The 24,657-nt window shown below is 49.1% G+C and overlaps 3 protein-coding genes and 1 non-coding gene across 24 annotated transcripts in view; 1 reads left to right on the forward strand and 3 right to left on the reverse strand.

Annotated features, from left to right (window-relative positions):
- Positions 1-9,402, reverse strand: part of AKIP1 (A-kinase interacting protein 1) — a 210,676-nt gene extending 201,274 nt beyond the window's left edge. The window contains exon 1 of the mRNA XM_050756459.1: positions 9,392-9,402. The gene's annotated coding sequence lies outside the window, so the exon portion shown is untranslated. The remainder of the gene's footprint in view (positions 1-9,391) is intronic.
- Positions 1-16,110, forward strand: part of DENND2B (DENN domain containing 2B) — a 177,646-nt gene extending 161,536 nt beyond the window's left edge. For all 16 annotated transcript variants that reach the window (XM_050756094.1, XM_050756097.1, XM_050756095.1 and 13 more), the window contains 9 exons: positions 1,621-1,698; positions 2,251-2,391; positions 6,770-6,918; positions 10,074-10,251; positions 10,491-10,532; positions 11,797-11,908; positions 12,785-13,024; positions 13,909-13,995; positions 15,333-16,110. In XM_050756094.1, the coding sequence (XP_050612051.1) occupies positions 1,621-1,698; positions 2,251-2,391; positions 6,770-6,918; positions 10,074-10,251; positions 10,491-10,532; positions 11,797-11,908; positions 12,785-13,024; positions 13,909-13,995; positions 15,333-15,367 (1,062 nt within the window). In that variant the 3' untranslated portion in view covers positions 15,368-16,110. The remainder of the gene's footprint in view (positions 1-1,620; positions 1,699-2,250; positions 2,392-6,769; positions 6,919-10,073; positions 10,252-10,490; positions 10,533-11,796; positions 11,909-12,784; positions 13,025-13,908; positions 13,996-15,332) is intronic.
- A 7,151-nt stretch (positions 16,111-23,261) lies between these two features.
- The window catches only part of RPL27A (ribosomal protein L27a), a 1,008,958-nt gene continuing 1,007,562 nt past the window's right edge, over positions 23,262-24,657 (reverse strand). For all 6 annotated transcript variants that reach the window (XM_050756501.1, XM_050756503.1, XM_050756504.1 and 3 more), the window contains exons 5-6: positions 24,217-24,391; positions 23,262-23,432 (exon numbers count right to left, since the gene is read on the reverse strand). In XM_050756501.1, the coding sequence (XP_050612458.1) occupies positions 23,304-23,432; positions 24,217-24,391 (304 nt within the window). In that variant the 3' untranslated portion in view covers positions 23,262-23,303. The remainder of the gene's footprint in view (positions 23,433-24,216; positions 24,392-24,657) is intronic.
- Positions 23,541-23,671, reverse strand: LOC126936704 (small nucleolar RNA SNORA3/SNORA45 family). The gene has a single exon (XR_007719524.1). It is a non-coding gene; the product is annotated as a small nucleolar RNA SNORA3/SNORA45 family (small nucleolar RNA).

Below are 24,657 nucleotides of genomic sequence, written 5' to 3' on the forward strand. Positions count from 1 at the left end.
GAACATAGATGCAGCAGAGCTGCTCCTTTGCAGTGGGGCTGCTGCCCCCAGGGAAGAGCGTGTTTGTCCTGGCGTGCTCAGAGAGGGCCTGGGCTGGGTCCCTGCCAAGGGGGCTGGCACTAGCTCGGCATTCCTGCAGATTGGACACAATGATTCTAACCCAAATCCCACATACTTGATTTAATCACTTGGGGCTTTAGGGGAGGCGGGGGAGAGGGAAAGAGACAGGAGTGAGTTTCAGGCCTAATATGGACAAAAACAGATTCTGCCTTCTCTAGATCTGTGACGTGTGGCCAGCAGGTTTGGAGACTGAAATAGCCCCATCTGCATTTGCTTAGCAGCCTGCATGAGGGGCCAGCACCTGCTGCTCTGCTCCCTCCCGACTCGGACTTGCCAGGCCCTCCAGGCCTCTGAGCCCTGCTGGAGAAGGCACTGAAGCCTGCATGGGGGCTCTGGGCCTGGGAGCTCTCAGTGCCTGTCTCCCCTTCAGCTACCCACCATTTTTTTTTTTTTTTTTTTTTTTTTTTTGAGACGGAGTTTCACTCTTGTTGCCCAGGCTGGAAGTACAATGGCGTGATCTCAGCTTACCACAACCTCCACCTCCCGGGATCAAGCAATTCTCCTGCTTTAGCCTCCTAAGTAGCTGGGATTACAGGGATACGCCACCACGCCCGGCTAATTTCGTATTTTTAGTGGAGAGGGGAGTTCTCCATGTTGGTCAGGCTGGTCTCGAACTCCCAATCTCAGGTGATCCACCTGCCTCGGCCTCCCAAAGTGCTGGAATTACAGGCGTGAACCACCACGCCCAGCCATGCCCACCTTTTAAGTCCTGTTCTTCTTTGTGCTCCTTTACTCCATAGCAAACCTCTACCAATTGTCTTTGTTTCCTTTCCTTCCTGTCAGAAAGCAGCAGGCTTTAGGGGTAAGACAGCCAAACAGGGCCAAAGCAAACTCCTGGCTCCACAGCTTCTAGATAGGTGGTCTTAGGCAATGGCTTAATCTTTTTGAACTCAGTTGCCTCGTCTATGAAGGGGATAATAATCCCCGTCTCACAAATCTCTTGTAGAGTTCCAAGTCAGGTATAGCAAATGTTCAATAAATCGTAGCTCCCATCTCTTGTTTTCAGTTTGCTCTCTTACAATGGAGGTGGATCAAGAAAGGGGGAAAAGAACCAAAAAAAGAAGGTTATGCCGAATATGCCCTATGGGGCTAAAAAGCTACAATGGCTTGCTCCTAAGGATGTACCCTAGTCCTTCCCATCTGCTGGGGTCCCAGCCTCAGGGATATGAATCCACCGATCACCCTGTAGCCTCTGCCAAACTGCTTTGCCCTTTGCCAGCCCCTGTCAGCGTCCTCCTGGGAGGAAGGGCAGAGCCTGTGTGGAGTCTGGCAGGAGCCTGGTACCTGGTGCTGGGAGACCCTGCAGAGCTGAGGCCTGTCCTGAGAGTGGTGGCTTTTCCTTCAGGGCCCTGGTTGCAGAGAGGTTTAGAGGAGGCTTAGAGTCTTCCTCCACTAGAAGCGCAGTCCTTACTCCTCAGTTCCCAAGGAAAAGGAGCCAGAAATGGTAATCATGCATTCTCTGTGTCTGTCTCTCTCCTCCTCCTCCTTGTCCTGGCCCAGCCAAGTGGGAAAGGGCCCCGGTTGCCAGAGGTGTACTGTGTCATCAGCCGCCTTGGCTGCTTCGGCTTGTTTTCCAAGGTAAGAGGCTCTGGCAGGCTTCCCTCCCCCTCCCCCAGCTGACAGCTCCCACAGGAGTATCTGCAGCCAGCTTAGATGAGAAAACCACCTGTGAGTGTGAGCAAGCGGGAGACAGAATGCAGGAGCAAGTACCAGTGAGCTCTGTGACGCCCTCCCATTCCCCAGCCTGGCCCTCTACCCAGCCGGCTGGCATTTCCCCAGCTCCTGTGCTGGCAGTGTCTGCCCCTGTCACAGCCCACCCTGGGCCCTGGGCAGAACCAGAGTCCTTGGGGAAGCAGGAGCGCCCAGGGAGCTGACTCTTGGGTGGTATTTCCTTTGCCCAGCTACTCTGCTCTTGGGGACTGAAGCAAGGCCAGTTAAGGAACAGAGGAATCACTGAGTGCCAAGGAAAACGGGAAGGGTAGAGTGTGCAGATCCTGGCAAGACCGCCTTCTCATCTGCCAGCTTCTGGGCCAGCCTGGTCAGATGCTTGGCTGCCCTCTTCTCTGCCAGGAGGGGGGAAGGGCACTGCCCTGACACCCTTCCTCTTTGGGCTGCTGGCGGTGGGCACAGGTCCTAGATGAGGTGGAGCGCCGGCGTGGGATCTCCGCAGCATTGGTCTATCCTTTCATGAGAAGTCTCATGGAGTCGCCCTTCCCAGCCCCAGGGAAGACCATCAAAGTGAAGACATTCCTGCCAGGTGCTGGCAATGAGGTAAGGATTTCTGCACCCTCTTCTCTTGGGCTACGGGCTGGGGTGGCAGGAGGACCACACTAGCCAAGGTCATAGTCTTTGAGGGGTGCAGAGCACGGCTCCTCCTTGCTCAACCATGTCAGTGTACCCAATCACAAGGGACCACAACAGCAAACAATAGGAATGTACATGTTGCCCAGCCTTCTGCTCCTCCCAGGGGCCTTCCTTGACCCATTTGGACTAAACTGCATTCCATCTGCCTTCCTTTTGTTCATTCATCGAACAGTTACTGAATGTGTGCCATCTCACAGTCAGAGATTGTGCCAGACCTCAGAGCAGAGTCAGAGTTAGAGGGACACCTCTCTGTCCTCATGAAGTTTGTAGTCTAGTGGGAGATACTGATATTATAGTAAACACTTTTACATATAAATAGATAATTCCTAAATGTGTTACGAGCCAAGTGAAAGCACAGGACCTTATGAGAGTGTGGAACAAGGGTTCTGCTTTAAATTAGGGGCCAGGGAAGGTCTCCTCTGAGAAAGTAACACTTGACCAGAGACCTAAGTGGTGAGTGGGGGCAACTAAATGAAGCAGGAGGAGGGAGACGGAAAGAGAAGGATATGAATGGGAGAAGATTATTCCAAGTAGAGGAACCAGCATCTGCAAAGGCAAAAGTTGGGCAAGTGCATGTGCTGGTCAGAGGGTTGACGGGGTAGGGGTAGGGGAGTGGGTTGGCAGGCAAGAACCCAATCACAATGTCCCTGCTAGGCCAAGTTAAGGATTTGTGGATTTTATCTAAAGCAGGGGTATGATAAGATCTGATATATGTTTTCATTTTATTTTTTTGAGACAGGGTCTCACTCTGCCGCCCATATTGTGCAGTGGTGCTGGAGTGCAGTGGTGCTATCATGGCTCACTGCAGCCTCACCCTCCCAGGCTCAAGCAATTCTCCCACTTCAGCCTCCTGAGTAGCTGGGACTACAAGCGTGCACCACCATACCCAGCTGACTTTTGTATTTTCTATAGAGACAGGGTTTCACCATGTTTCCCAGGCTGGTCTTGAACTCCTGGACTCAAGCAATCCTCCCACCTCTGCCTCCCAAACTGTAGGGACTACAGGCATGAGCCACCTGTGGCCAGCTGATACATGTATTCAAAGCCCACTGTGGCAACCGTGTAGCTAATGGTTGGAGTGAAAACGGGGACACCAGCAGGGATACTGTTGCGGCACTACAGGCAAGAGATGATGGCAGCTTTGGATTAAGATGCGGTAGAAGAAGGAGGGAAGTAGATGGATTTTAGAATTAGGACCAGTAGCACTTTGTGTTTGATTGGAAATAGGGCGTAGTTGTCACAGAGACTGTAAGGCTGACTCCCAGTTTTCTGGCTGGAGCCCCAGGGTAGATGATGGAGCCATGTACTGAGATGGGAGCTCATGAAGGAGAAGCAGATAATGAGGAGGAAGAGGCCAAATGTGTACATGTCAAGTTTGAGATGCCCGTGAGACCCCCAATAGAAGATATGTAGTAGCAAAGAGTGTAAATAGGGAAGAGAAGAGAGCCCAGTATGGAGTCCTCCTCAGTCCTGGGGAACCCCAACATGCAGAGGCCCTGCAGGAGAGGAGCCACAGCCCTGAAGTTTGAGGAGAGGGGAACACCAGGGGAGGGCTTCGGCTGAGGAGCACCTCAAAAAGGAAGCCATGATCTGAAGCAGGTACCACTAAGAGATCAGGATGAGGTGTGGAAGATCTTGACAAGTGCAGGGCCCAGAAGTTGGGCTGGAGTGAGTTGAGAAGTGATGGGGGTGAGGAAGTGGAAACAGCCTGTGTAGACATCTTCTCAAGATTGCATGGCTGTGGAGAAAAATAGGGAAGAGGGCAGCAACTGAAATGTGGAACTAGGGAAGCTTGTTAGGGATGGTTGTTTGTATGCTGGTGGGAATGGCTGCCAGAGGAAGAGGTTCAAGCTACAGGAGGAGGAGGGGCTAACAGAGTGTACTGAGAAGATGTGAGTGTTAGGCTCCATGGAGGGCTTGGCATTTATTAGGAGAGGAGGTTGTGGCTTAGTAGATTTTGGATTCTCATCTGATGGCTTTGATTTTCTCAAAATAGAAAAGGTCAGACCAGGCACAGTGGCTCATGCTTGTAATCCCAGCACATCGGGAGGCTGAAGTGGGGGGATCACTTGAGGTCCGGAGTTTGAGACCAGCCTGGCCAATATGTTGAAACCCCATCTCTTCCAAAAATACAAAAAAAAAATTGCCAGGTGTGGTGGCGCATGCCTGTAATCCTAGCCACTCGGGAGACTGAGGCAGGAGAATCTCTTGAACCTGGGAGGTGAAGGTTGCAGGGAGCCAAGATCGCGCCACTGCACTCCAGCCTGGGTGACAAAGCGAGACTCCATCTCAAAAACAAAACAAAACAAAACAAATATATATATATATAAAAAAAAAAGGTCATTCTTTAAGAGTAAGAGGTGGATGTTGGGTTCTAGGAGAGGGAAGAGTAAATAAATTAGTTGTAGAGAATGGGAGAAGGACTGACCAAAAAAGCATACCAAGCTTGCTGAGCAGTGGCAACTCCTAGCTTGAGGGCTTTCTCCTCACCTCTTTTCTCCCCTTCATTTAGAGGAACTTTAGGCTTTGTGGTGGCTGTGGGGCACAGGATAGGTGACCCTTCCCTTATAGCCCAGCATCATGCCTGGGAGCTCTTCGTGGTCTGGCACTGGCCACCTCACTGGGCTCTCATCTTCTGACTTGATACTTACTCTTCCCTCAACCCTCCTTCCTTTTGCCTAGAAGACACTTCCCTTCTTTTCTCTTTGGGGAGTCAAGTACCTTGTGCTCTGAAAGGCTTCCCTGACCCCTCCCCACGCACATGAGCTTGGCTGCCCTCCTAGATGTCCTGCCTGTCCCTGTGCAGATGTTGGTCACACCCACTGGACTCCCAGACTGTAACTGCTCGGCTCCTTCAGACCCCTGGGCCTGATCTCCTTGAAGGCAGGGATGCATGGAACAAGGCCGGGAGTGGGAGCAGCCTGTGTGAATTCTCAATCCCTGGGGGAAGGGGGAGGGTTGGGCCCCAGGGACAGTAGGGGCTGGGTGCTAGAGAGCAGAGTCTATTGGGCTGCATGCAGGGAGCTTGTGACTTCTGGGGCGGGGACAGGGCCTGGAGCAGGTATAAAGGGCTCTGGCATCATTGTGGTACTTCTTTCCTTGAGCCCACATTCACTGACCATTTGGGGTGTACCCAGCATCTGGCGGATCACCGGGCCTTCCAGGAGTACACCATCAGGTGGGAGAGACAGTGGACACAGACCGCTACTGTACCCTGTGCCCACTTTGCTGCTTCTCTGGGGCCCAGAAGGATGGATGCTGAGTTAGGAATCAGAACGCCTTCACTTGCTTAGACTCTGAGGAACAAATGAGATGATGTGGGTATAAAAACTCCTTGTAAAGCATTACCTTTGATGCCATCGGGCAATGAGAGAGAACTGGTTTCTCACCCTAGTTTTCAGGAGGCCTTCACATCTATGCTGCACACACACGCTGTGGGACCAAGGATGAGGCCAAGCAGACCCCAGGGACAGCTGCTTTGGCACAGCCTGAGCATCAGCAGTTCCTCCTGCCCTCACCACTGGGGTCACTCGCTACCTTCCACCCCCGTGACTGCCCCCAGAGAAGTGGCTCTCTGAGCTGTGGCACTGACCTTGGGAGCCGCCTTTGGAGGAAAGAAGGCTAGGCCTAGCCCTGATAAGGCAGTCCTGCTTCGTGGCAAGGTTGCAGAATGGCCAGCCCTTTGCTTGTGTTTTCTTTGTGCCTGGCACAGGACTTAGGGTGATGGAGATAAAGGCCAGGATGGCAGGACAAATAGCCTCTGGAAGGAAACTCTTTCTAGCAGGAAAGGGAGGGGGACAGGGCAACAAGGACACCAGCATTGCCTTTCCAGAGGTGGCTGGGATTAGAGTCCTGGGATGCAGAGATGCCTGGAGAGCAGTGGGGTCTAGTCAGCATTAAGGGCTTAGACCTTTGTCTGGGGAGGTGGGCAGGAGGACCCTAGAGATGTGGCTGTGTGGTTCCCTGCTTCTCCCTATCTCTAAGAGCAGTCAGCTCTCCTCTCTTCCTGAGGTCCCGATGGATAGTCCCTCAACTCCTTCCTTCTGGATCCTTCCCCTCTTTCACAGGCAGCCCTCTCACCCACAGCCTGGGTGTTCAAGTGCTATGAGAGCAGAGCTGTAGTCTGAGGGGTGGAGGAGAGGGGTTTACTGCATAGCAGGATAGGCGAGAGACCTGGAAAAGAGCAGGTGGGAAGGGGAAAGCAGCCTCCAGTTGCTTCGTGGAGGGCCGGAGGGCAGCACCCACCTGGCTGGCCCAGGCCCACTTTCCCATCGCTCTCCTGCAGGTGTTAGAGCTGCGGCGGCCCATGGACTCACGGCTGGAGCACGTGGACTTTGAGTGCCTTTTTACCTGCCTCAGTGTGCGCCAGCTCATCCGAATCTTTGCCTCGCTGTTGCTGGAGCGCCGGGTCATTTTTGTGGCAGATAAGCTCAGGTAGGGCCCAGCTGGGCAAGGAAGAAGAGGGGAGGGGAAAGCACGCCCACAAGCGAATCAGCAAGTGTTCAGGAGCCTAAGCACTTGCTGGCTGGTGCTGGAGTGGGGCTGTGCGTAGGGAGATAAAGACTAGGTGGAAAGGTAGCACCCCTGTGTGGGTGAGGGAGAAGAGTTTGGGAGCACACAGATGGCGGGATTGAGAACCCTGTGGAGGGCTTGGCCTGAGGGAAGAGGGAGGGACATTTCTTCCTTTGCAACAGCCAAGACTGTGCAGATGGCAGTATATGTACAGGGGAAACGTTAAGAAATTGAGATTTTTGGCGGATGGTTGCATTTCTTCTGGAAGGGGAGGCAAAGCCATCTCAATGGGATGCTGAGTTTAAGGAAAGAGCCGCTGTGAGGAAGGGGCAAGAGCACTGACTGGGGACAGTGTGAGGAGTGCTGAGCCAGCCAGTGAGGGTCCTGTGGAGGGTGTCCCCTGGAGAAGGCGACTGCAGTGGCCCAGGGCTGGGCACTAGGAGGGCTGGGGAGAGGGATGCCATGGGGGCATTGAGGTGCAGAGAGGAGAGTGGGTGAGGAAGGCTGGCCAGCCCACACCAGGAAATGATGTGCAGGGCCTGGAGGTGCCAGGGAAGTCGGGGAGCTGGTTTAGGAGGAGTAAGAAAAAAGCTGGGTGGGTCACAAATCTTGGTCTGAAATGCTGGCATTTAGGACTTTAGAGGTAGAGGTGTCAAGGTCTGGCGGTGGCCATGGGACGGGTGGCAGAAGTGATGGTCACTGGACCTGATGCATTTTAGGAAGGAAGAAGTGAGAGCTCTTCTAGACAGCCAAGGTTTAAAAAAGAAAAAAGTTTTATGTCAGTGGTGGTTGGGGGGTGACACAGGCAAGGGAGAGTGATACGGCTCCGATGAGTGGAGGAACACTAGGGCTTTTGGTTCTTATGCTGGTTTAGATAAAACGACCTGGACACACGTGGGGTCGGTTTTAAGGAGCGGAGAGTTTAATAGGCAAGAAGGAAAGAAGAAAGGCAGAAAGGAGAAGTACAGAGACAGAGGGAGGGAGGCTCCAAAGCCAAGAGAGGGAACCTCAAGTGCTGTGGACACCAGCCAGTTTTATAAGTAGGCTGGAGGAGGCGGTGTTTGATTTGCATAGGGCTTAGGGGATTGGTTTGACCTGGCATGTCACTCATGTAGCCCCCGAAAAAGCTGGTCCTCCCATCCTCACCTTTTAATATGCGAATATAGGGTGCCTGATGTTCTACACACGTGGGAATATGCAGGGCAGCCATGCTGCTAGGCACATGTGGGGGCAAGGGCAAGAAGACAACGGTGAGAATTGCCGTGTTGGGTGGACCCAATTTCTAATGGTCTGTATTTGCATATCAAAGGTTGCCTGCCTGGCTGTAAGAGCCAGGGCTTGCTTTCTAGACAAGAAACGTTTTTGAGCTGCTTTAAAAGAAACGAGGCGGTGGCTCACGCCTGTAATCCCAGCACTTTGGGAGGCCGAGACTGGCAGATCACAAGGTCAAGAGATTGAGACTATCCTGGCCAACATGGTGAAACCCTGTATTAGCTGGGTGTGGTGGCGGGCGCCTGTAGTCCCAGCTACTCAGGAGGCTGAGGCAGGAGAATCGCTTAAATCCGGGAGGTGGAGGTTGCAGTGAGCGGAGATTGTGCCACTGTACTCCAGCCTGGGAGTGAGACTCCGTCTCAAAATAAGTAAATAAATAAAAAATTAAAAATTAAAAAGAAACAAAAACTTTTCCTCTCTGCGTAAAATAATTTCTTAATAACTCCTACAACAACAGGATGGGTTATTGGCAACATGTTACGTATTGTTTTGGTCAAAGAATCCATCCCAAGTAGTGGCTTCTCTATAGAGTGCATTTGGACATTGATTAAGCCACCTTAATGTCAGGTGCTCAGAGGAGGGCAGTGAAGGAAAATCCCCCTTCTGGTTTGCCCTCCAATAAGTCCTGAATCCCTGGGATATTTCCTTCCGTATATACAGGGAGCAGTTGAGAGGAGCCCGAGAAATGAACTCCCGATTGCCCTCATAGGGACAGGAACCCAGGCCCATCCTCAGCCCAGGAGAAGAAAGGAGAAAGAAAAACCAGAGCTGCTGACTTTTCCATAGAGCGCCAGGGTTTAGAAAGGAAAACTGCCCCTCACTTGTTCCCATGACAGCCTCAGTGCTTCTGTGTCTCGCAGTTCTACGTGTTTTGTGGGCCCATCAGGCCCCTGTGAAGAAATCTAGCCCAACAGCTGGAATGAGCTAGGTACAGCAGCTCCCAGAGGCCCCTCCTGTGTGCCAGCCATGGTCATTGTCAGCCAACAAAGCCCCTGACTGCCCGGCTTTGGTGCCCTGGCCTGGCCTGACCTTAGTGGCCCCTAAGAGAGCCTGGACCATGAGGTTTCTTTTCCTGAAGGTTCTACCCTCTAATGCATGGCTGAGCCTCCTCTTTGCCACCCCGCCCCCCAGCCCAGCTCCCATGGGGCTGTGAATACAGCTATTGTTTCCTGTGGTTGCAGCTGCCTCTGAGCACATTCCAGGACCATTCTGGGAGGGATGATCCCAAGGTCTTGTTCTTGGCCTGGCCGGGTATTCAAGTTCTGCCAATTTGGGGTCTTGGAAAAGATGTCCTTCCTGTTCTGCCTGGGGTCTGCCTCTGGCTGGAGAGGGGAGGGGTAGGTCCAGCCAGCTCATGTTCCGCTGATGATGATTTAGGTTTTCCACAAGTTCTTTGTCCCTCTTGCCTAGTTCTGATGTGGGGTGGGAGAGGGTACCCAGGATCTGCATTCACTGGCCCTAGGGGTTTACAAAACCTCCTGCCTCCTCAGCCATGGGCCCAGTAATGTGCCCCCCAAACCCAAGACAGCCCTTTTCCAGATCTTTGTCAGATGACTGTCCTGCGGGCTGCTGCATACCTTCCTGGCTGTTTGTAAGTGCATTTCCCTGAGAGTAGCACTGTTGTCCCTGAGGCACTACGCAGTGGGAAAGTGGGGGCTTCACCAGTCTGCAGGGTCCCTGAGCCCCATTAGCATTTTTGTTGCACTGGGAGGTTTAGGATCAAAGGCTGTCCTGAGCCTCCAGTGAACTCTAAGGTCCTGGGCCTGGGCTCAGGTGCTCTGTCTCTCTGTCTGTCTGCCCATCAGTACCCTCTCCAGCTGCTCCCACGCGGTGGTGGCCTTGCTCTACCCCTTCTCCTGGCAGCACACCTTCATTCCTGTTCTCCCGGCCTCCATGATTGACATCGTCTGCTGTCCCACCCCCTTCCTGGTTGGCCTGCTCTCCAGCTCCCTCCCCAAACTGAAGGAGCTGCCTGTGGAGGAGGTGGGCCACGGCGGGGAACCAGCTGGGGGGAGGGGTGGAAGGGGAAGCAGGTGCTGGGATCTTACTTGTGGCCCCTCGGCCTCTTTACCAGGCTCTTATCCTTTCTCCCTGGGAGGTCTATCCCCGGCTGGAGTTCTTCCTGTTATCTGACCCTGGGAATCTGGGAGGTCTGGAGGCCTGGCAGAGGGCATTGCGGGACTCATGCCTTGAGCCACTCTGCTAATGACTCCTTTTCTCAGGCGCTGATGGTGAATCTGGGATCTGACCGATTCATCCGACAGGTAAGAGGGTGGGTGCTTGCTAGAATCAGGCTCCTGAGCACCCTGCACCATCACACACACTACTCAACCTTCACAATCTGTTTGTTGAGCTCTCTGGGTTCCATACTTACTCACAGACTAGTCAAGGGTGGGGAGAAGCTAGTCTTAGAATCCTTGACCTCAGCAGAGTCTGCCTTTCCAGTGGCATCATCAGCTTCTGGAAGGCAGTGTGGGAACTTGAAGAACACGGCCTGGGAGTCCACAGACTTGACCACTGGACTTTGCCCGCTTTGAGCCACATGGTCTTAGGCCTCTAAATTCCTCTGAGCTCTAAAGCAGAGGTGGTGACAACACCTGCCTTGAAATGTTGCTGGGGGTTACACAAATAACTATAGATTGTTGTGTAACGTACAGGTTTGCAATGATTGTTGTGAACTACAAAAAGCCTTTGTTAGTCGTGGAAATCCTCCTGCCTCTCTACCAAGGAGCACAACCCAGTGCCTCCCCTATGGAAATGTACTTACTGTCTGTTACACACCAGTGATGGAGCTGAGGACTCCCTGGGTACCAGGCATAGTGATGTGGACACAGAAACAGAGTGTAGAGACTGAAACAGCAGTCTAACTTCATTCCTGAGACACAGGCTGGCCACGGTCCCCCTGCCCCAAGCCAACTGTGCCTCCTACCTAGAGCTGATGATGGAGGAATTGGGGAGACCTAATCAGGAACCCCTGGCTAGTCCTGGTCACAAAGGCCACTGGCTCTACCACCTTTTTTTTTTTTTTTGAGACAGGGTCTCACGGTCATCCAGGCTGGAGTGCAGTGGTACAATCATGACACTGCAGCCTCGACCTCCCTGGGCTTAGGTGATCCTCCCCACGTCAGCCTCCTAAGTAGCTGGGAGTACAGGTGCATGCTACCATACTTGACTAATTGTTTTTTTTGTGTGTGTTTTACAGATAGAGGGACCTGCTAAATTGCCCAGGCTGGTCTCGAACACCCTCCTAGGCTCAAGCGATCCTCCCGCTTAGCCTCCCAAAGTGTTGGGATTACTGGCATGAGCCACTGTGCCTGGCCCTCTACTACTTTTAATCTCTGTAATCTTGGGCAAGTTTCCTAACCTTTCTGTGCTCCAGTTCCTCATCTTAAAATGACGTTGATGATAGTTATGAGGGTTATTGGGAGAGATAAATGAGATTACCTACTCAAGCTCTTCTAACAGGTCTTAGCACACAGTAAGAGCTCAGCGTCAGCTATGATTGTCACTGCCTTCTTTCTCCTGCAGATGGACGACGAGGACACATTGTTACCTAGGAAGTTACAGGCAGCTCTGGAGCAGGCTCTGGAGAGGAAGAATGAGCTGATCTCCCAGGACTCCGACAGTGACTCCGACGATGGTGAGGATAGTGCCCGGGCATGGTCAGCTCTGCTCCAGGCTCCCTCTGCTCTGGGTCAGGGCCCCATAGGGCCAGAACTCTGCCTCTGCGCACCAAACCCTTTCTGGCTGATGAGGACCTTGGTCTCACCCTAGCGTCTTTACCCCAGGTGGTTTGGGAAGGAAAACCCAAAGACATGTGGCAACCCCAAAGATACTTTCTGCTGACAGGAAACTAATTATTCCTCCCTCTCAGGCCTTACCTCAAGCCATTGCAGGAGATGAAAGGAACTTCCTCTTCCTTGGAAGCCAGAAAAATCACTTAGGGTGAGGGATGTGACAAAAGTGGTGCTCTCGTTTCTACTTTAATTCGTCCAGCAATTATGTTTCAATTTCCATGTTCAGAACATAGTTTCTGGCCTTCGGCGGCTTGTAGGCTAGTTACAAGGCCATGGGCACAAGAGAGAAAGCTTCCAGAGGCTGGGTGCAGTGGCTCATGCCTGTAATCTCAGCACTTTGGGAGGCCGAGGCGGGTGGATCACCTGAGGTCAGGAGTTCGAGACCAGCCTGGCTAACATGGTGAAACCCCATCTCTACTAAAAATAGAAAAATTAGCTGGGTGTGGTGGTATGCACCTGTAATCCCAGCTACTTGGGAGGCTGAGGCAAAAGAATTGCTTGAACCTGGGAGGTGGAGGTTGCAGTGAGCTGAGATGGCACCACTGCATTCTAACTTGGGCAACAAGAGTGAAACTCAGTCTCAAAAAGAGCTTCCAGAACAGAAGAGTGGTACTGGCTGGAAGTCTTGTTGGGGAGAGGAAGACTACACCAGGTGAAGATTTGAGGAAGGCTTTGCAGGCTCTTGACCTGAACCCCAAAGATTTTCTTTTCCCTTCCAGAATGTAATACCCTCAATGGGTTGGTGTCGGAGGTGTTTATCCGGTTCTTTGTGGAGACCGTTGGCCACTACTCCCTCTTTCTGACACAGAGCGAGAAGGGAGAGAGAGCCTTTCAGCGAGAGGCCTTCCGCAAATCTGTGGCCTCTAAAAGTATCCGCCGCTTTCTTGAGGTTTTTATGGAGTCTCAGATGTTTGCGGGCTTCATCCAAGACAGGGAGCTAAGAAAGTGTCGGGCAAAGGGTAAGGCTTGTTTATCAACTCTCTTCTCTAATTTTTTCACCCACAGCAGGGCTGAAGAACCAGGCACTATGATGGAAGCTCTTGGACATCAAGCTAGGGCCAGGCCTCTTAACAGCCCTTTACTTCTGTTAGAAACTTCCAAGGGAGCATTCTCCTCCTCCTTCCCAGTCAATGCCTTCACAAGGCTGTGCACAGGCTGAGCCACAGAGCTAGAGATGGGACTCATCTCCGCCTAGGAGCAGCATGCTATTGGTTGCCCACCCCCTACTCAAAGAGAAGGATAGAAGAAAGCCCTTCTATCCAGAGAAAAGGAACAGACTGAGCAATTTTGGGGGTTCTGAGAACCCAGGGGTTGGGAATTCCCTTAGAGAGCACTGGGTCAGCTGTTGTAAGTTGGTGGCAGTCTTCATTGAAGGCAGATGGTTATCTCGCTTTTTGCTATTTCATCAGCTCATTCTAGGACTCTTTCATCTCATCACAATCTTTCTCTCTAACCTCAGGGTTAGTGTTTCTTCTGTCCTCTAATACTATCCATTTAGTGTAACAACCTTTTTGGAAAAACATGGTAGAGTTGTCTGAAGGAAGCTAGAGATGTCCACTTGGGGCAGCTCTGAACTGAGAAGCAGCCTCCTCACTCTAGTGCAGCTTGGGAAAGTGCATGGGGAGGCAGGGTGGCAGCAGCGAACCCCAGCAAGATGTCACTAATGATTGCTTTGATGAGCCAGTCTGAATTCTAGTAAGATGCTCCTGCAAATTATCATCCCAGATGCTTGCTTTCTCGTTTTTTGGCATCTGTGCTCCATGGTTCCCTTCATGTAGGCCTCTCCTTCCCTTTCTTTCCTCCAATGACTATTCTCTTCCCTGTGCCTGTTTCTCTTACCCAGGTCTTTTTGAGCAGCGAGTGGAACAGTACTTAGAAGAACTCCCAGACACTGAGCAGAGTGGAATGAATAAGTTTCTCCGAGGTTTGGGTAAGTAGCCTTGTTACTCATGAGATAGATGTTCAGCAAGAAGGAAGGGGCTGGGGGATTTGTGCCCCCAAATACTCTAAATCAGTGTCCACATGTGTTATACTGGGGCTGTAGACAGAACAGGATGTAGACATCCCATAGTGATGAGGTGGTTCTCAGCCAGAATTCCAAGGGCATTTTGCACAGTAATGGTCCTTCAGTATCTGTGGGGGATTGGTTCCAGGATACCCAAAGACACCAAAATCCACAGATGCTCAAGTCCCTTCTATAAAATGGCATAGTATTTGCATATAACCTGTGCACATCCTCCCATATACTTTAGATCATCTTTAGATTACTTATAATACCTAATACAATGTAAACTGTGTTATTTTATTTATTTTATATTTTATTTTATTTTAGAGGCAAGGTCTGGCTCTGTCACTCAGGCTGGAGTGCAGTGGTGCAATCCTAGCTCACTGCAGCCTCAAACTCCTGAACTCATGTGATCCTCCCTCCTCCACCTCCTGAGTAGCTGGGACTACAGGCATATGCCATTACGCCTGGCTATTTTTAAAATTTGTTTTGTAGAGATGAGGTCTTGCTATAGTGACCAGGCTGGTCTCAAACTCCTGGGCTCAAGTAATACTCCCATATTGACCTCCTAAAGTGTTGGGATTACAGGCGTTAGCCAGTGCACCCAGCTGTAAATAGATATTATACTGTATTGTTTAGGGAATAATGATGAGGAAAAAAAAAGTCCATATATATTCAGTACAGACACCACCATTCATTTTTTCCCCCAAATATCTTTGATCTCCAGTTGGTCGAATCTATAAACATGGAACCCATGAACGCAGGACTCATGGATACGGAGGGCAGGCTGTATTTACCATATTGCATTACAAAGAGGAATCCCAGGTTCCCACATACATCAGGTCTTTCTGTGTGCGCTCCATCCTGAATGAATATGAAGGCCATGAGAGCCAGTGAGCTTTCCTCTAGACCATAACAGGTCTGCAGACACAGCAGTGCAAGTGCCCTTCCTGCAAAATGCTCCCCTCCCTGCAGGGTGCTCAGCCCGTCAGATCAGAGAATCATAGCATGTTTCTGTTTAAAGAGAAATTGAGACCAAAGAGGTTAAGTGGCTTGCCTAAAACCACACAGCGATTAATACCAGTGCCCTAATTAGAGCTCTCACGTGTTTTCCCTACCCTGGATCAGATCACAGCCATAATCCAGTCTTCCTAACCCTCTTCCTCTCCCACTAAGAGGGTTATGGCTACAAGGAGGAGAGGGAGTGGAGGTTGGAAGGGATAACACTGAACATTCTCTCTCTTGTCCTCTCTGGCCCACAGGCAACAAAATGAAGTTCCTCCACAAGAAGAATTAAGCCCCCTTCTCAGTAGCAGAGTCCAGTGCCTTGCAGAGCCTGAAGCCTGGAGAGAAGGCCCCGCCTGGGACCCTCTGGGCTGCTGTGGCTCCTCTGCCCCCACAGATCCCATCCTCTAAGCCAGCCCACCTCTGCCTTCATCATATCCCGGGATACTGTTTGTAAATAATCTGCTGTAAGCTTTCTTAACTGTTTTTGTAACAAGCAAAGAGAATATGGTAAATATTTGTATATTCCCAAGGGGCCGGGTGCTTTCCTGTCCTGCCAGAGCATGGATGAAGTTTTGCTGGGTGCTCGTGACTGGCCAGTTTTGTGCAGCTGACTGTCTCAGCCAAACCACTGATCTTCCCTGGAGGCCTTCGGCCTGCCTGCCTGCCTGAGGCCCCTGCTGCCAGTCTCAGGCCCTGGAGAGCAGATGCTGTCTTGTTATGTACAGAGGACCTTTTAAAAAAACTTGAGTTTCTATTTTTTCCTGGTAGTCCCCATACCCATACCCTCTGTTTTTGAAAGGCAAAGGCCAATCAGTCCCCATTTGCAGCATGGCACCAGGGTCTTAGGCCTAGTCCTCTCATTCCTCCCAGCCTCTGAGATGGTCAGTGTGTCATGGAAAGCCCACCCCCAGCTCTGCCAGTGCTCTCTGGGCCTGGCTCCCAGTCAGTGGTGGCCACGATGCGGTACAGGGCATTCCTCCTTCCCATCTACGGGTGTTCTCAATAAACAGTGTACAGTTGTTTGGGCCCAGAGCCTCATGTGTTCCTTGGCTTTGTTATCTAGAGTTCTCTCTCCTTGGAGTGGGCTGGGACTGGCCAGTCAGAGATGAAACATCATCACACAGGGAACTGAGTACTAGATTAAGGGGTTAGCTTTAGTGTGAGTCACTGACCTCCCCTGAAATGGAGTTCTCCAGCCTAAGTTGCATGACTGGTCTTAAGAGTTAGAAGATACCCAGTCATGGCAGTAGTTCAGCTTCCCTCAAGTGTTCAGCCTGTGCTTAGGTGTTTCCAGTGATGGAAAGCATGCTCTTTGCCCGTTGGCCCCATTATTAGGTAAATCTTAACATTTTCCTCTTCAGCCTGAAGCCCCTAAGATGTCATTTGAGTGTCCTGACATTGGTGGAGTGAAGCCCAGCTAATGCCAACGCAGGCTTGGGCATAGCCCTGACCCACTCCCTGTGACTCTTCCATGTCACTCTGTGAATCATTTTTCCATTGGAACCCTAGGTTTTCATACAGAAAGTACTGCTACATTCCACAGAAGAGGAAGGAGAGGAACAAGGTGGGAAATAAGGATGGTTTAGGCTTTTCACCCACCAAGGCCTTGGGAGAGCAGAGACTTTGCAAACTCCCAAGTGAGGCATTAAGCTGCAACCGTTTTCCTTGGTATTGTGTTTGGGTCTGACAGGATTTGAACCATGAGTAAAGTTTTCCTGTCCTTCCACCCTTGTTGAGAGATGATCCCATCCTAAGTTTCCTTCCCCTCTTCCCTCTCCCCATCTCCACTGAGGCCTGCGCAGGCCTCAACCTGTCCATGGTTTGGGCCTGCTGTCAGCCTCACAGAATAAAGTGGAGGGTTTGTCTTCTGGGAAGGCGAAGTCATTTCCTGGCTCTGCCATTTGCCAGGACTAGGACAGGGATTGAAGCCTCGCGAGTCTTCAGTTCGGATCAAGAGAAAAGACGGATTACAACCAGAAGACTCAGAGTGGGATGTAGTTCCCTCCAGAACTCGTCACTCTTAACTCAGCCTGGGCTTAGGATAGTCACAGAAGCAGATTCCTTAATAAGAAAAATACAGGCCGGGCGCGGTGGTTCATGCCTGTAATCCTAGCACTTTGAGAGGCCGAGGTGGGTGGATCACGAGGTCAGGAGTTCAAGACCAGCCTGGCCAACATGGTGAAGCCTCATCTCTATTAGATACAAAAAATTCGCCGGGTATGGTGGTGCATGCCTGTAATCCCAGCTACTGGGAGATTGAGGCAGGAGAATCGCTTGAACCCAGGAGGCAGAGGTTGCAGTGAGCCGAGATCGTGCCATTGTACTCCAGCTTGGGCGCAAGACGAGGCTGTCTCAAAAAAAAAAAAGAAAAATACAGATTTAATTCCTAAAAGGTACATGCGCTCTCTCTCTTTCCCTTCCTCCCCCATTCTCCTCCACCCTTCCTTTTCAGCATGGCTCCAAATAACCTTTAGACATGCGATCAGATCACAAGATGTGTATGTGTAAAATGTTTTTTAAAATTTGCATTAATGGGGTCTCACTGTGTTGCCCAGGCTAGTCTCAAACTCCTGGGCTCAAGCAGTCCTCCTGAAGTGCTGGGATTACAGGAATGAGCCACCACATCCGGCCTTATTCATAAATTTTGCCACTTTTACATATCTTTAAAATATAGTTTGCCCTTACGTGAATACCAGAGCGGTATGTCTACCCGCTACTGTGGCTGCAGCTCTGGTCCCAATCCAGAAAATCAGTACTTGCATATAATGGCTTAGAATAGGCTGCAAGGGCCCATAGAGTGATTGCCATAGCCAAGGCACAGCAGCCTTATGGGGAGAGGAGGGTGTGGACAGTGGGCCTGGCTTGGGGTTTACAAAAAGTATTCAGGGCTTCTTTCCACGTTCTTTCACATGATCTCAGGGCTTCTTTCCACGTTCTTTCACATGATCTCTGGACCTCTAAACCAATGATTTTCAACCGTATCAGATCCAACAGTTTAGTTTTAATAGCAAATACTTTAATTCCCTCCACTACCCTGAAATGAAATTCAAACATAAGCTACTGAAATATACCTTAACTGTAATATAAAAGGGCAGAAATAAAACAAATATTTTGTTATAATATTTAAATATGTAAATGCTTGTGCACAACTGTACTAGAAGAGATAATCACATGCCTACACTGTACACAGAATTACTGTGAATGCAACAGCTACATATGCAGATGGAGAAAAGTGTTGTATCAGCAACTCAGATCCTACTGAGTAGTTATTGGTGAGTTTTCTGAAATGAACAATTTTTGGGAATGTTCTGAACAAAACAAAGTATGAGCTTCCCCTGATTTAAACAGTAGTTAGAATCCTAGGAAACTGAGAAGTATATGAAAACTGCAAAAACAAAAAACAAACCAACTTTTGGAGTTATATGTAAATGAAGTTAGATTGTAAGTTCAATGTTTCTTTATTGTGTAGGACCAGCTCATCCATTCCAAGATATTTAGCATCCCTGGTCACTTCCCCTCCATGACTGTAACAAAAATGCCCCAATGTGGCCAGGTGTAGTGGCTCATGCTTACAATCCCAGCACTTTGGGAGGCCAAGGCAGGAGGATCATTTGAGCTCAGGAGTTTGAGACCAGCCTGGGCAACATAGTAAAGACCCCACTTCTATTAATTAAAACAAACAAACAAAAAAAAAAACCACTGTTTCCAAAACATTCCCGTAAAAGATGGTATTGTGGCCACTGAGAGCAAGTGTCCTTAAACAGTGGCTTTCTGACAATACTGGGGCAATTGCTCAGGGATAACAGTGCTATCTCCTCTACCAGGGAAGTCCCCTCACCTGTAGGAGTGTCAGCTCTCCTCTATTCTGCAATTAAGTTCTTTTAATGCAGGGCAGGCTGCTTCATTACACTGTTCTAAATGCTCTGATAAACTGTAGTCTTGAAATAAGTATTCTGGGCTTTTTAAAAAGCAGTATTTTGAAGAATTGCCCTTAAACAGTATTAGTCAAACTCTGGTTCACATTGGAATCTGTGGAATTAGGGCCCATCTTAGTCCATTTTGTGTCGCTATAACAGAATACCTGGAACTGGGTAATTGATAAAGAAAAAAGATTTATTTGGCTTATGATTCTGATGGCTGAAAAGTTAAAGATTGGGCAGCTGTACTTGAGGAGGGCCTCACGCTGTTTCAACTCACAGCAGAAAGCAGAAGGGGGGCTGGGCATGTGCAAAGAGATCGGGTAGGGGTAGTAAGAGAGGAAGCAAGAGAAACTGAGGAAGCCAGACGCCTTTTAAACAACCTGCTTTCCATTCCCAGCAGAGTGAGAACTCACTCAGCCCCACAGGAGAACATTAATCTATTTGTGAGAGATCTACCTCCATGATCTAAACACCTCCCAATAGGCTCCACCTTCCAACACTGCCCATACCAGGGGCCAAATTTAAAACCACATCCAAATCATATCACGACCCAAGAAAATAAGTGTGATTACAGTTACAGCTCAAATTTTTGTAAAATATCTTTTCACATGTACACTTATAACCGACTTTGTACCCAAAATGACTTACAGGGATACACAAACGAGGTTATTTGAAACAACGTAAAGTGGGAATGAGAGGAAAATAAAAATTGGGATGTAAAATAGAGCCAGGAATTAAACATACACTTTAACCTACATTCTTGCTAGGGGCGCTACACAAAATACGTTTCTAGAGCCAGATGATGTGGTGTGCATTCCAAAACAAATTTATTTGCCTGTGAAGGTGGGGGTGTAATTTAAAAGGCCATGAAAACTCTCGAAAGAGAAAATACTACTTTTCAGCATTGGCAAGTTCTGGTAGTTTTTTTTTTTTTTTCCTCAAGATATTTTTCTCCATTTATATTGCCTCTCAACATGAAAATATGCATTGGGTTGAACAAAAAAACAGCACCAAAACATACTTCGTCTCCCTCATTTCCCTAAACTCCCAAGAGGAAATTCCTTTTGTTTCCAGAACATTTCCATCCGTGTACAAGCACTTTCTTTTTTAGCCCAAAGTGCCCTTGAACGTGGCTGATGCTCATTTCCTTTTAGACAATTGAGACAAATTCTGGAGGTTCCCATCTTGAAGATTTACGTAAAGGCCACGCCTCCCGTTCTTAAACGCACCCTAATCGGTGCTGGAAGTGCGGCGAGGTTGGCCATTCCTCCGCTTGGAAGGGGACCCACGGCCGCCCAGGGACCAGGGGTGGAGTTGAACATCCCGCCTCTCCAGGGGAGCTATCTGCACTCGCTCACCACTGGCTGGCGCCACCCTTACCGGAAGTGGCCAAGCGAGGCCGGTCTCCTCCGTGCTTCTTCCAGTCTGGGACGCGGGGAAGTCATCTCCGGAAGTAGAAGCTAGTCACCGGAAGTGGCTCTCAGGGGCCGACCTGAGACCCAAGCTGCGGTCTGTGTTGTAGGGACGCCGCTGCGGTTGGGTCGTGCTGACTGATGAAAGCAGCCGATGGAGCCACCAGGCGGGAGCTGCGGAGCTTCCGCCCGCGCTTCCGACTTGCAGTCCGTCCCTGGGCTGTCTGCTCTTGGGCTAGTTAGCCGCTAAGTAGGGTCTAGTAGTACATTTAATTGAAAGCTCGCCTGATTTAGCTGTCCTAAACGAGCACTGCTTGTGCAAATGATGTGGCAGACATTTGTCATAAAATCAAGTTGCACCTGCAGCTCCCAAGTTTGAACGCAACTATATTTAAGGCATATATACATTAGACCAGAAATTGTATCCTTTGCAATTCAAGCTTTAGCCAGCCACTAGAGATCGCCAGTGTGAGCCTCTATGAACACAGCAGGCTATTCAAAGCTTGGCAGTCATGAAAATATTTTAGTAAATGCGGGTTCGAGAAAGCACTGGAATCGGTGGACTTAGGGTTCAAAACTTTTCATCTGTTCCTCATCACATAAAACTAAGTTTTTAGAAGTTACTAGCTGTAGCTTCTGGTAAGTGAACAAGCCAGCAATGAAATCAGTGTTTCTTTCCCAGGCCAGAGGATCGGATGGCCTAACAATGATCTCCTGGGGAAGGTAGCCATTAAGGGACTAGCGATCTTTCCCCCCAAACTCTGCTTCCTTCCATGTCTCATCATTTTGTGATCAGCCCACTACAATTCTGTCTCCAAGTCCTGTCCATTATGTCGTCTGAATCGTACCTTTTCCATACTCCCATTTTCTTGGTTCTGCCTTCAGCCTCCCATTGTAGCTGTCCTTTACAGCCCAGTCAGAGTAATCTTTCTCTTCACCATAGCACTTCCCGTTTGCCTAACCTTCCCAAACCAGTTTCCCGAACCAGTATTCCCTCTGCTTGGACCAATTTCCCACTGACAATCACATGAAGGCCAATTGACTCCATCTGCTCCCATAATAGTTTGCACTTGTTACTAAGTCAAACACAAAAATTAAGTGCATGGCTTCCATTTTAATCTATACAATCCTCAGGTAGGCACTTTCACCTAAATTTTAAAGATGAGGAAATTGGGACTAAAAGTCACACAGGTATTGGGTGGAGACCAAATATTTAGTCTTTAATTCATCATTAACTATTGACCACTTATTGTGGGATCCTTGAATTCAGGTTCCGTATTAAAAGTCCTCTATGGGGTCTAATGGAGAACCTTTACTTTTTTGAGACTGAGTTTCACTCTTGTTAGAGTGGAATGGCAGGCTAGAGTGCAATGGCACGATCTCGGCTCACCGTGACCTACGCCTCCTGGGTTCAAGAGATTCTCCTGGCTTAGCCTCCCAAGTAGCTGGGATTACGGGCATGTGGCACCACGCCCGGCTAATTTTGTGTCTTTAGTAGAGACAAGATTTCTCCAGGTTGGTCAGGCTGGTCTGGAGAGTCCCTATTTCTAACCTCTTCCAGCACAACAGAAGATACAAGCCAAATGATACATTTGCTTAAAATTGTCCAGCTGAATCAAGGTTTCACTACTGCTTGTAATTCTATCCTATTCTTATGTAAGCCAATTCAGTGTTTCTCTGTGCCTTGTATTTGATCCCCAACATCCTCTAAAGGTTATCCTGACAGATATGTCCCATAGACAACCATGGTTCTCGGCTTATGCACAGAAAACCTCCACTAACTAAAACCCAGGAGTCTAAGTGCCATCTTATTTGCCTAATTTTAGACTGCGTTATTTTGGGTCAAAAAAAGTTCAAAATCACAAGAAGAATCATAAAACTGTAGCAAATTATAATTTACCCTAAGATCTATGAGGATCTTATTTGTAAACATGCATTGGTCACCATCAGTTTTCCAACAGCAAGAAACACAAATCCTAGAAAAAACTTATTTCAATTTCTGGTCTTCAGGATTTCCAAATTTTCTCGATACATTTCAGACTAGAAGAAAAATTAACCATCTCAAACCCACTTTGACATACAGAAAAGCCCTGGCATATTGAAATTGCAGATTGCTGGACCCCCATCTCCAGACTCTGATTCATCACATTCAAAATATAACAAGAATTTCAATCAAGATTAAGGAGCCATGGCCGGGTGTGGTGGCTCACACCTATAATCCCAGGACTTTTGGAGGCCAAGGTGGACAGATCACTTCAGGTTAGGAGTTAAGAGACCAGCATGGCCAACATGGTGAAACCCCAGCTCTACTGAAAATACAAAAATTAGTTGGGCATGGTAGCAGGTGCCTGTAATCCGTTAGTCAGGAAGCTGACACAGGAAAATTGCTTGAACCTGGGAGCCGAGATCATGCCACTGCATTCCAGCCTGGCAAGAGAGAGACTCCGTTTAAAAAAAAGGGGAGCCAAGAGGAAAAACCTTGGGCTGAGGAATTAAGTCCTAAAGGACCACCTCATTCCTATCACACTGCCCCTCTTTAGAATGTGAACCATTAAAAATGGAATCTTTCCTTTTGAGCCCCATCAAACAATTAGGGTACATTCTCCCATTCACTGTAAAATTCAGAATACAATACATGTAGACCTTTCAGTGATCAACAGGTATCATTCTGACTTTATAAACAGAAATGTTTCACTGGCCAATGCCTGTGTTGGTCTTATCTTTACCATATACTTTCTGAGGGAAGTCAGCAGAGGAACCCATGTCTTCATACCCTAAGTACTAGAACCTGGGCTCCCAATGCACACAGGATGTAGAGATGCCACTGAAGAACCTATACTCACACCACAAAGAAAAAGTAGTCAGCATTTAATGAATCTCCCTCCACGTGGCTTCAAGCCACCAGGACACAGGCCCCCCCAACACCCTTAATCTTCTCCTCAGCTCTTCTGCTGAAGAATTTGGCCTTCACGATGACAGGCTGCTTTGGGAGCTTTCCCTTTCCCAGAACTTTGTAGTAGCCCTGGAAGAACAGAGAAAAAAGTTTACAATACACTGTAGCAGGTACCTACTGCGTGATGGGTATGAGGAAAGACTGCCAGCCCACTTTCTAAATCCCTAGGCAGGGTATGTATGTTTCTGATCTGGGCACTAATGGGGGCACCAACTGCCCCCACCAGTGAATCAAGACCAGAAGATTCTCTTCGAGTACTCTAGCACACCAGGACAAGAGTTGTGTCAGGATGTGACTCTAGTCTCGGCAAAACATAAGCCTCCTCCTGCTCAAAAACCCCCTGCTAAGCAAAAGAAGACAACCACCTTCCTGACCACTAAAACTACTCAATGGACATTTAATAGGCTGGGAAGTCAATTTAAAGTGCCCCTAGGGTTCTGGCCTCTTAAGATTACCTCCATATTCATGAGAGTTAAGACTAACACAGGGACCAGAACCCCCCACCAAGGACAGACAAAATATATCTGTTTTGGGGGAAAATCTCTTCAGATAATGTACAGCACTGAGTATCGATGGAACGTATTAGGATTCTATTATCTGGGGAACATGAAGGGCCAAGAGCTGTGCTCGATCAGAACCAGCTATAGTTCAAGCACGAAATGCAAACCTGATACAACCTGGGCAGTGACAGTAGGCAGTGTTACTGACAGGGAAATACCTATGATAATTCTACCACAGGAAGAATCGACGTCTGGTAGGTAACTGGGAAGTACAGGTTTTAAGTGGATTAGATTAAGCCAGAGTTTTTGTAAGGGAAGGTATGGAAGTATAGAAAAACATCCAATTAACTTACCGATCGCACCACATCAATGATGGGAGCAGCCCCAGTCTTGTTTTTAGCAGCATTCACCCGTGTCTGCTCACTGACCAAAGTCCACAATTTGTCAAGGTTGACAGTTGGGCAGAAGCTCTGGTTCCTCTTTAAGTGGTAATGCCTCATACCAACCTTCCCAAAGTAGCCTGGGTGGCTAGGAAGAGATAACAACCACCTTCATACACACTCCAATTAAGATGCTATGTTTATCATCTTTATAGTTACCTCCCCCATTACAGTGTAAATTGTTCACTGATGTAGAGCAGTGTCAGGCACATGATACATCTGTTGACTTAAACAACGGTTTTAAAAACCATCAAAGACTATCATGAGGAAAAGGCTAGTCTTATTTCCTGGAACCAGGATAAACCACTGACAATGTTAGAGGCAGGGCTGAGACTAAAATTCAAGCCACATAAC

This window comes from Macaca thibetana, chromosome 14 (genome assembly GCF_024542745.1).
Source record: "Macaca thibetana thibetana isolate TM-01 chromosome 14, ASM2454274v1, whole genome shotgun sequence".
Taxonomy (NCBI): Eukaryota; Metazoa; Chordata; class Mammalia; order Primates; family Cercopithecidae; genus Macaca; species Macaca thibetana.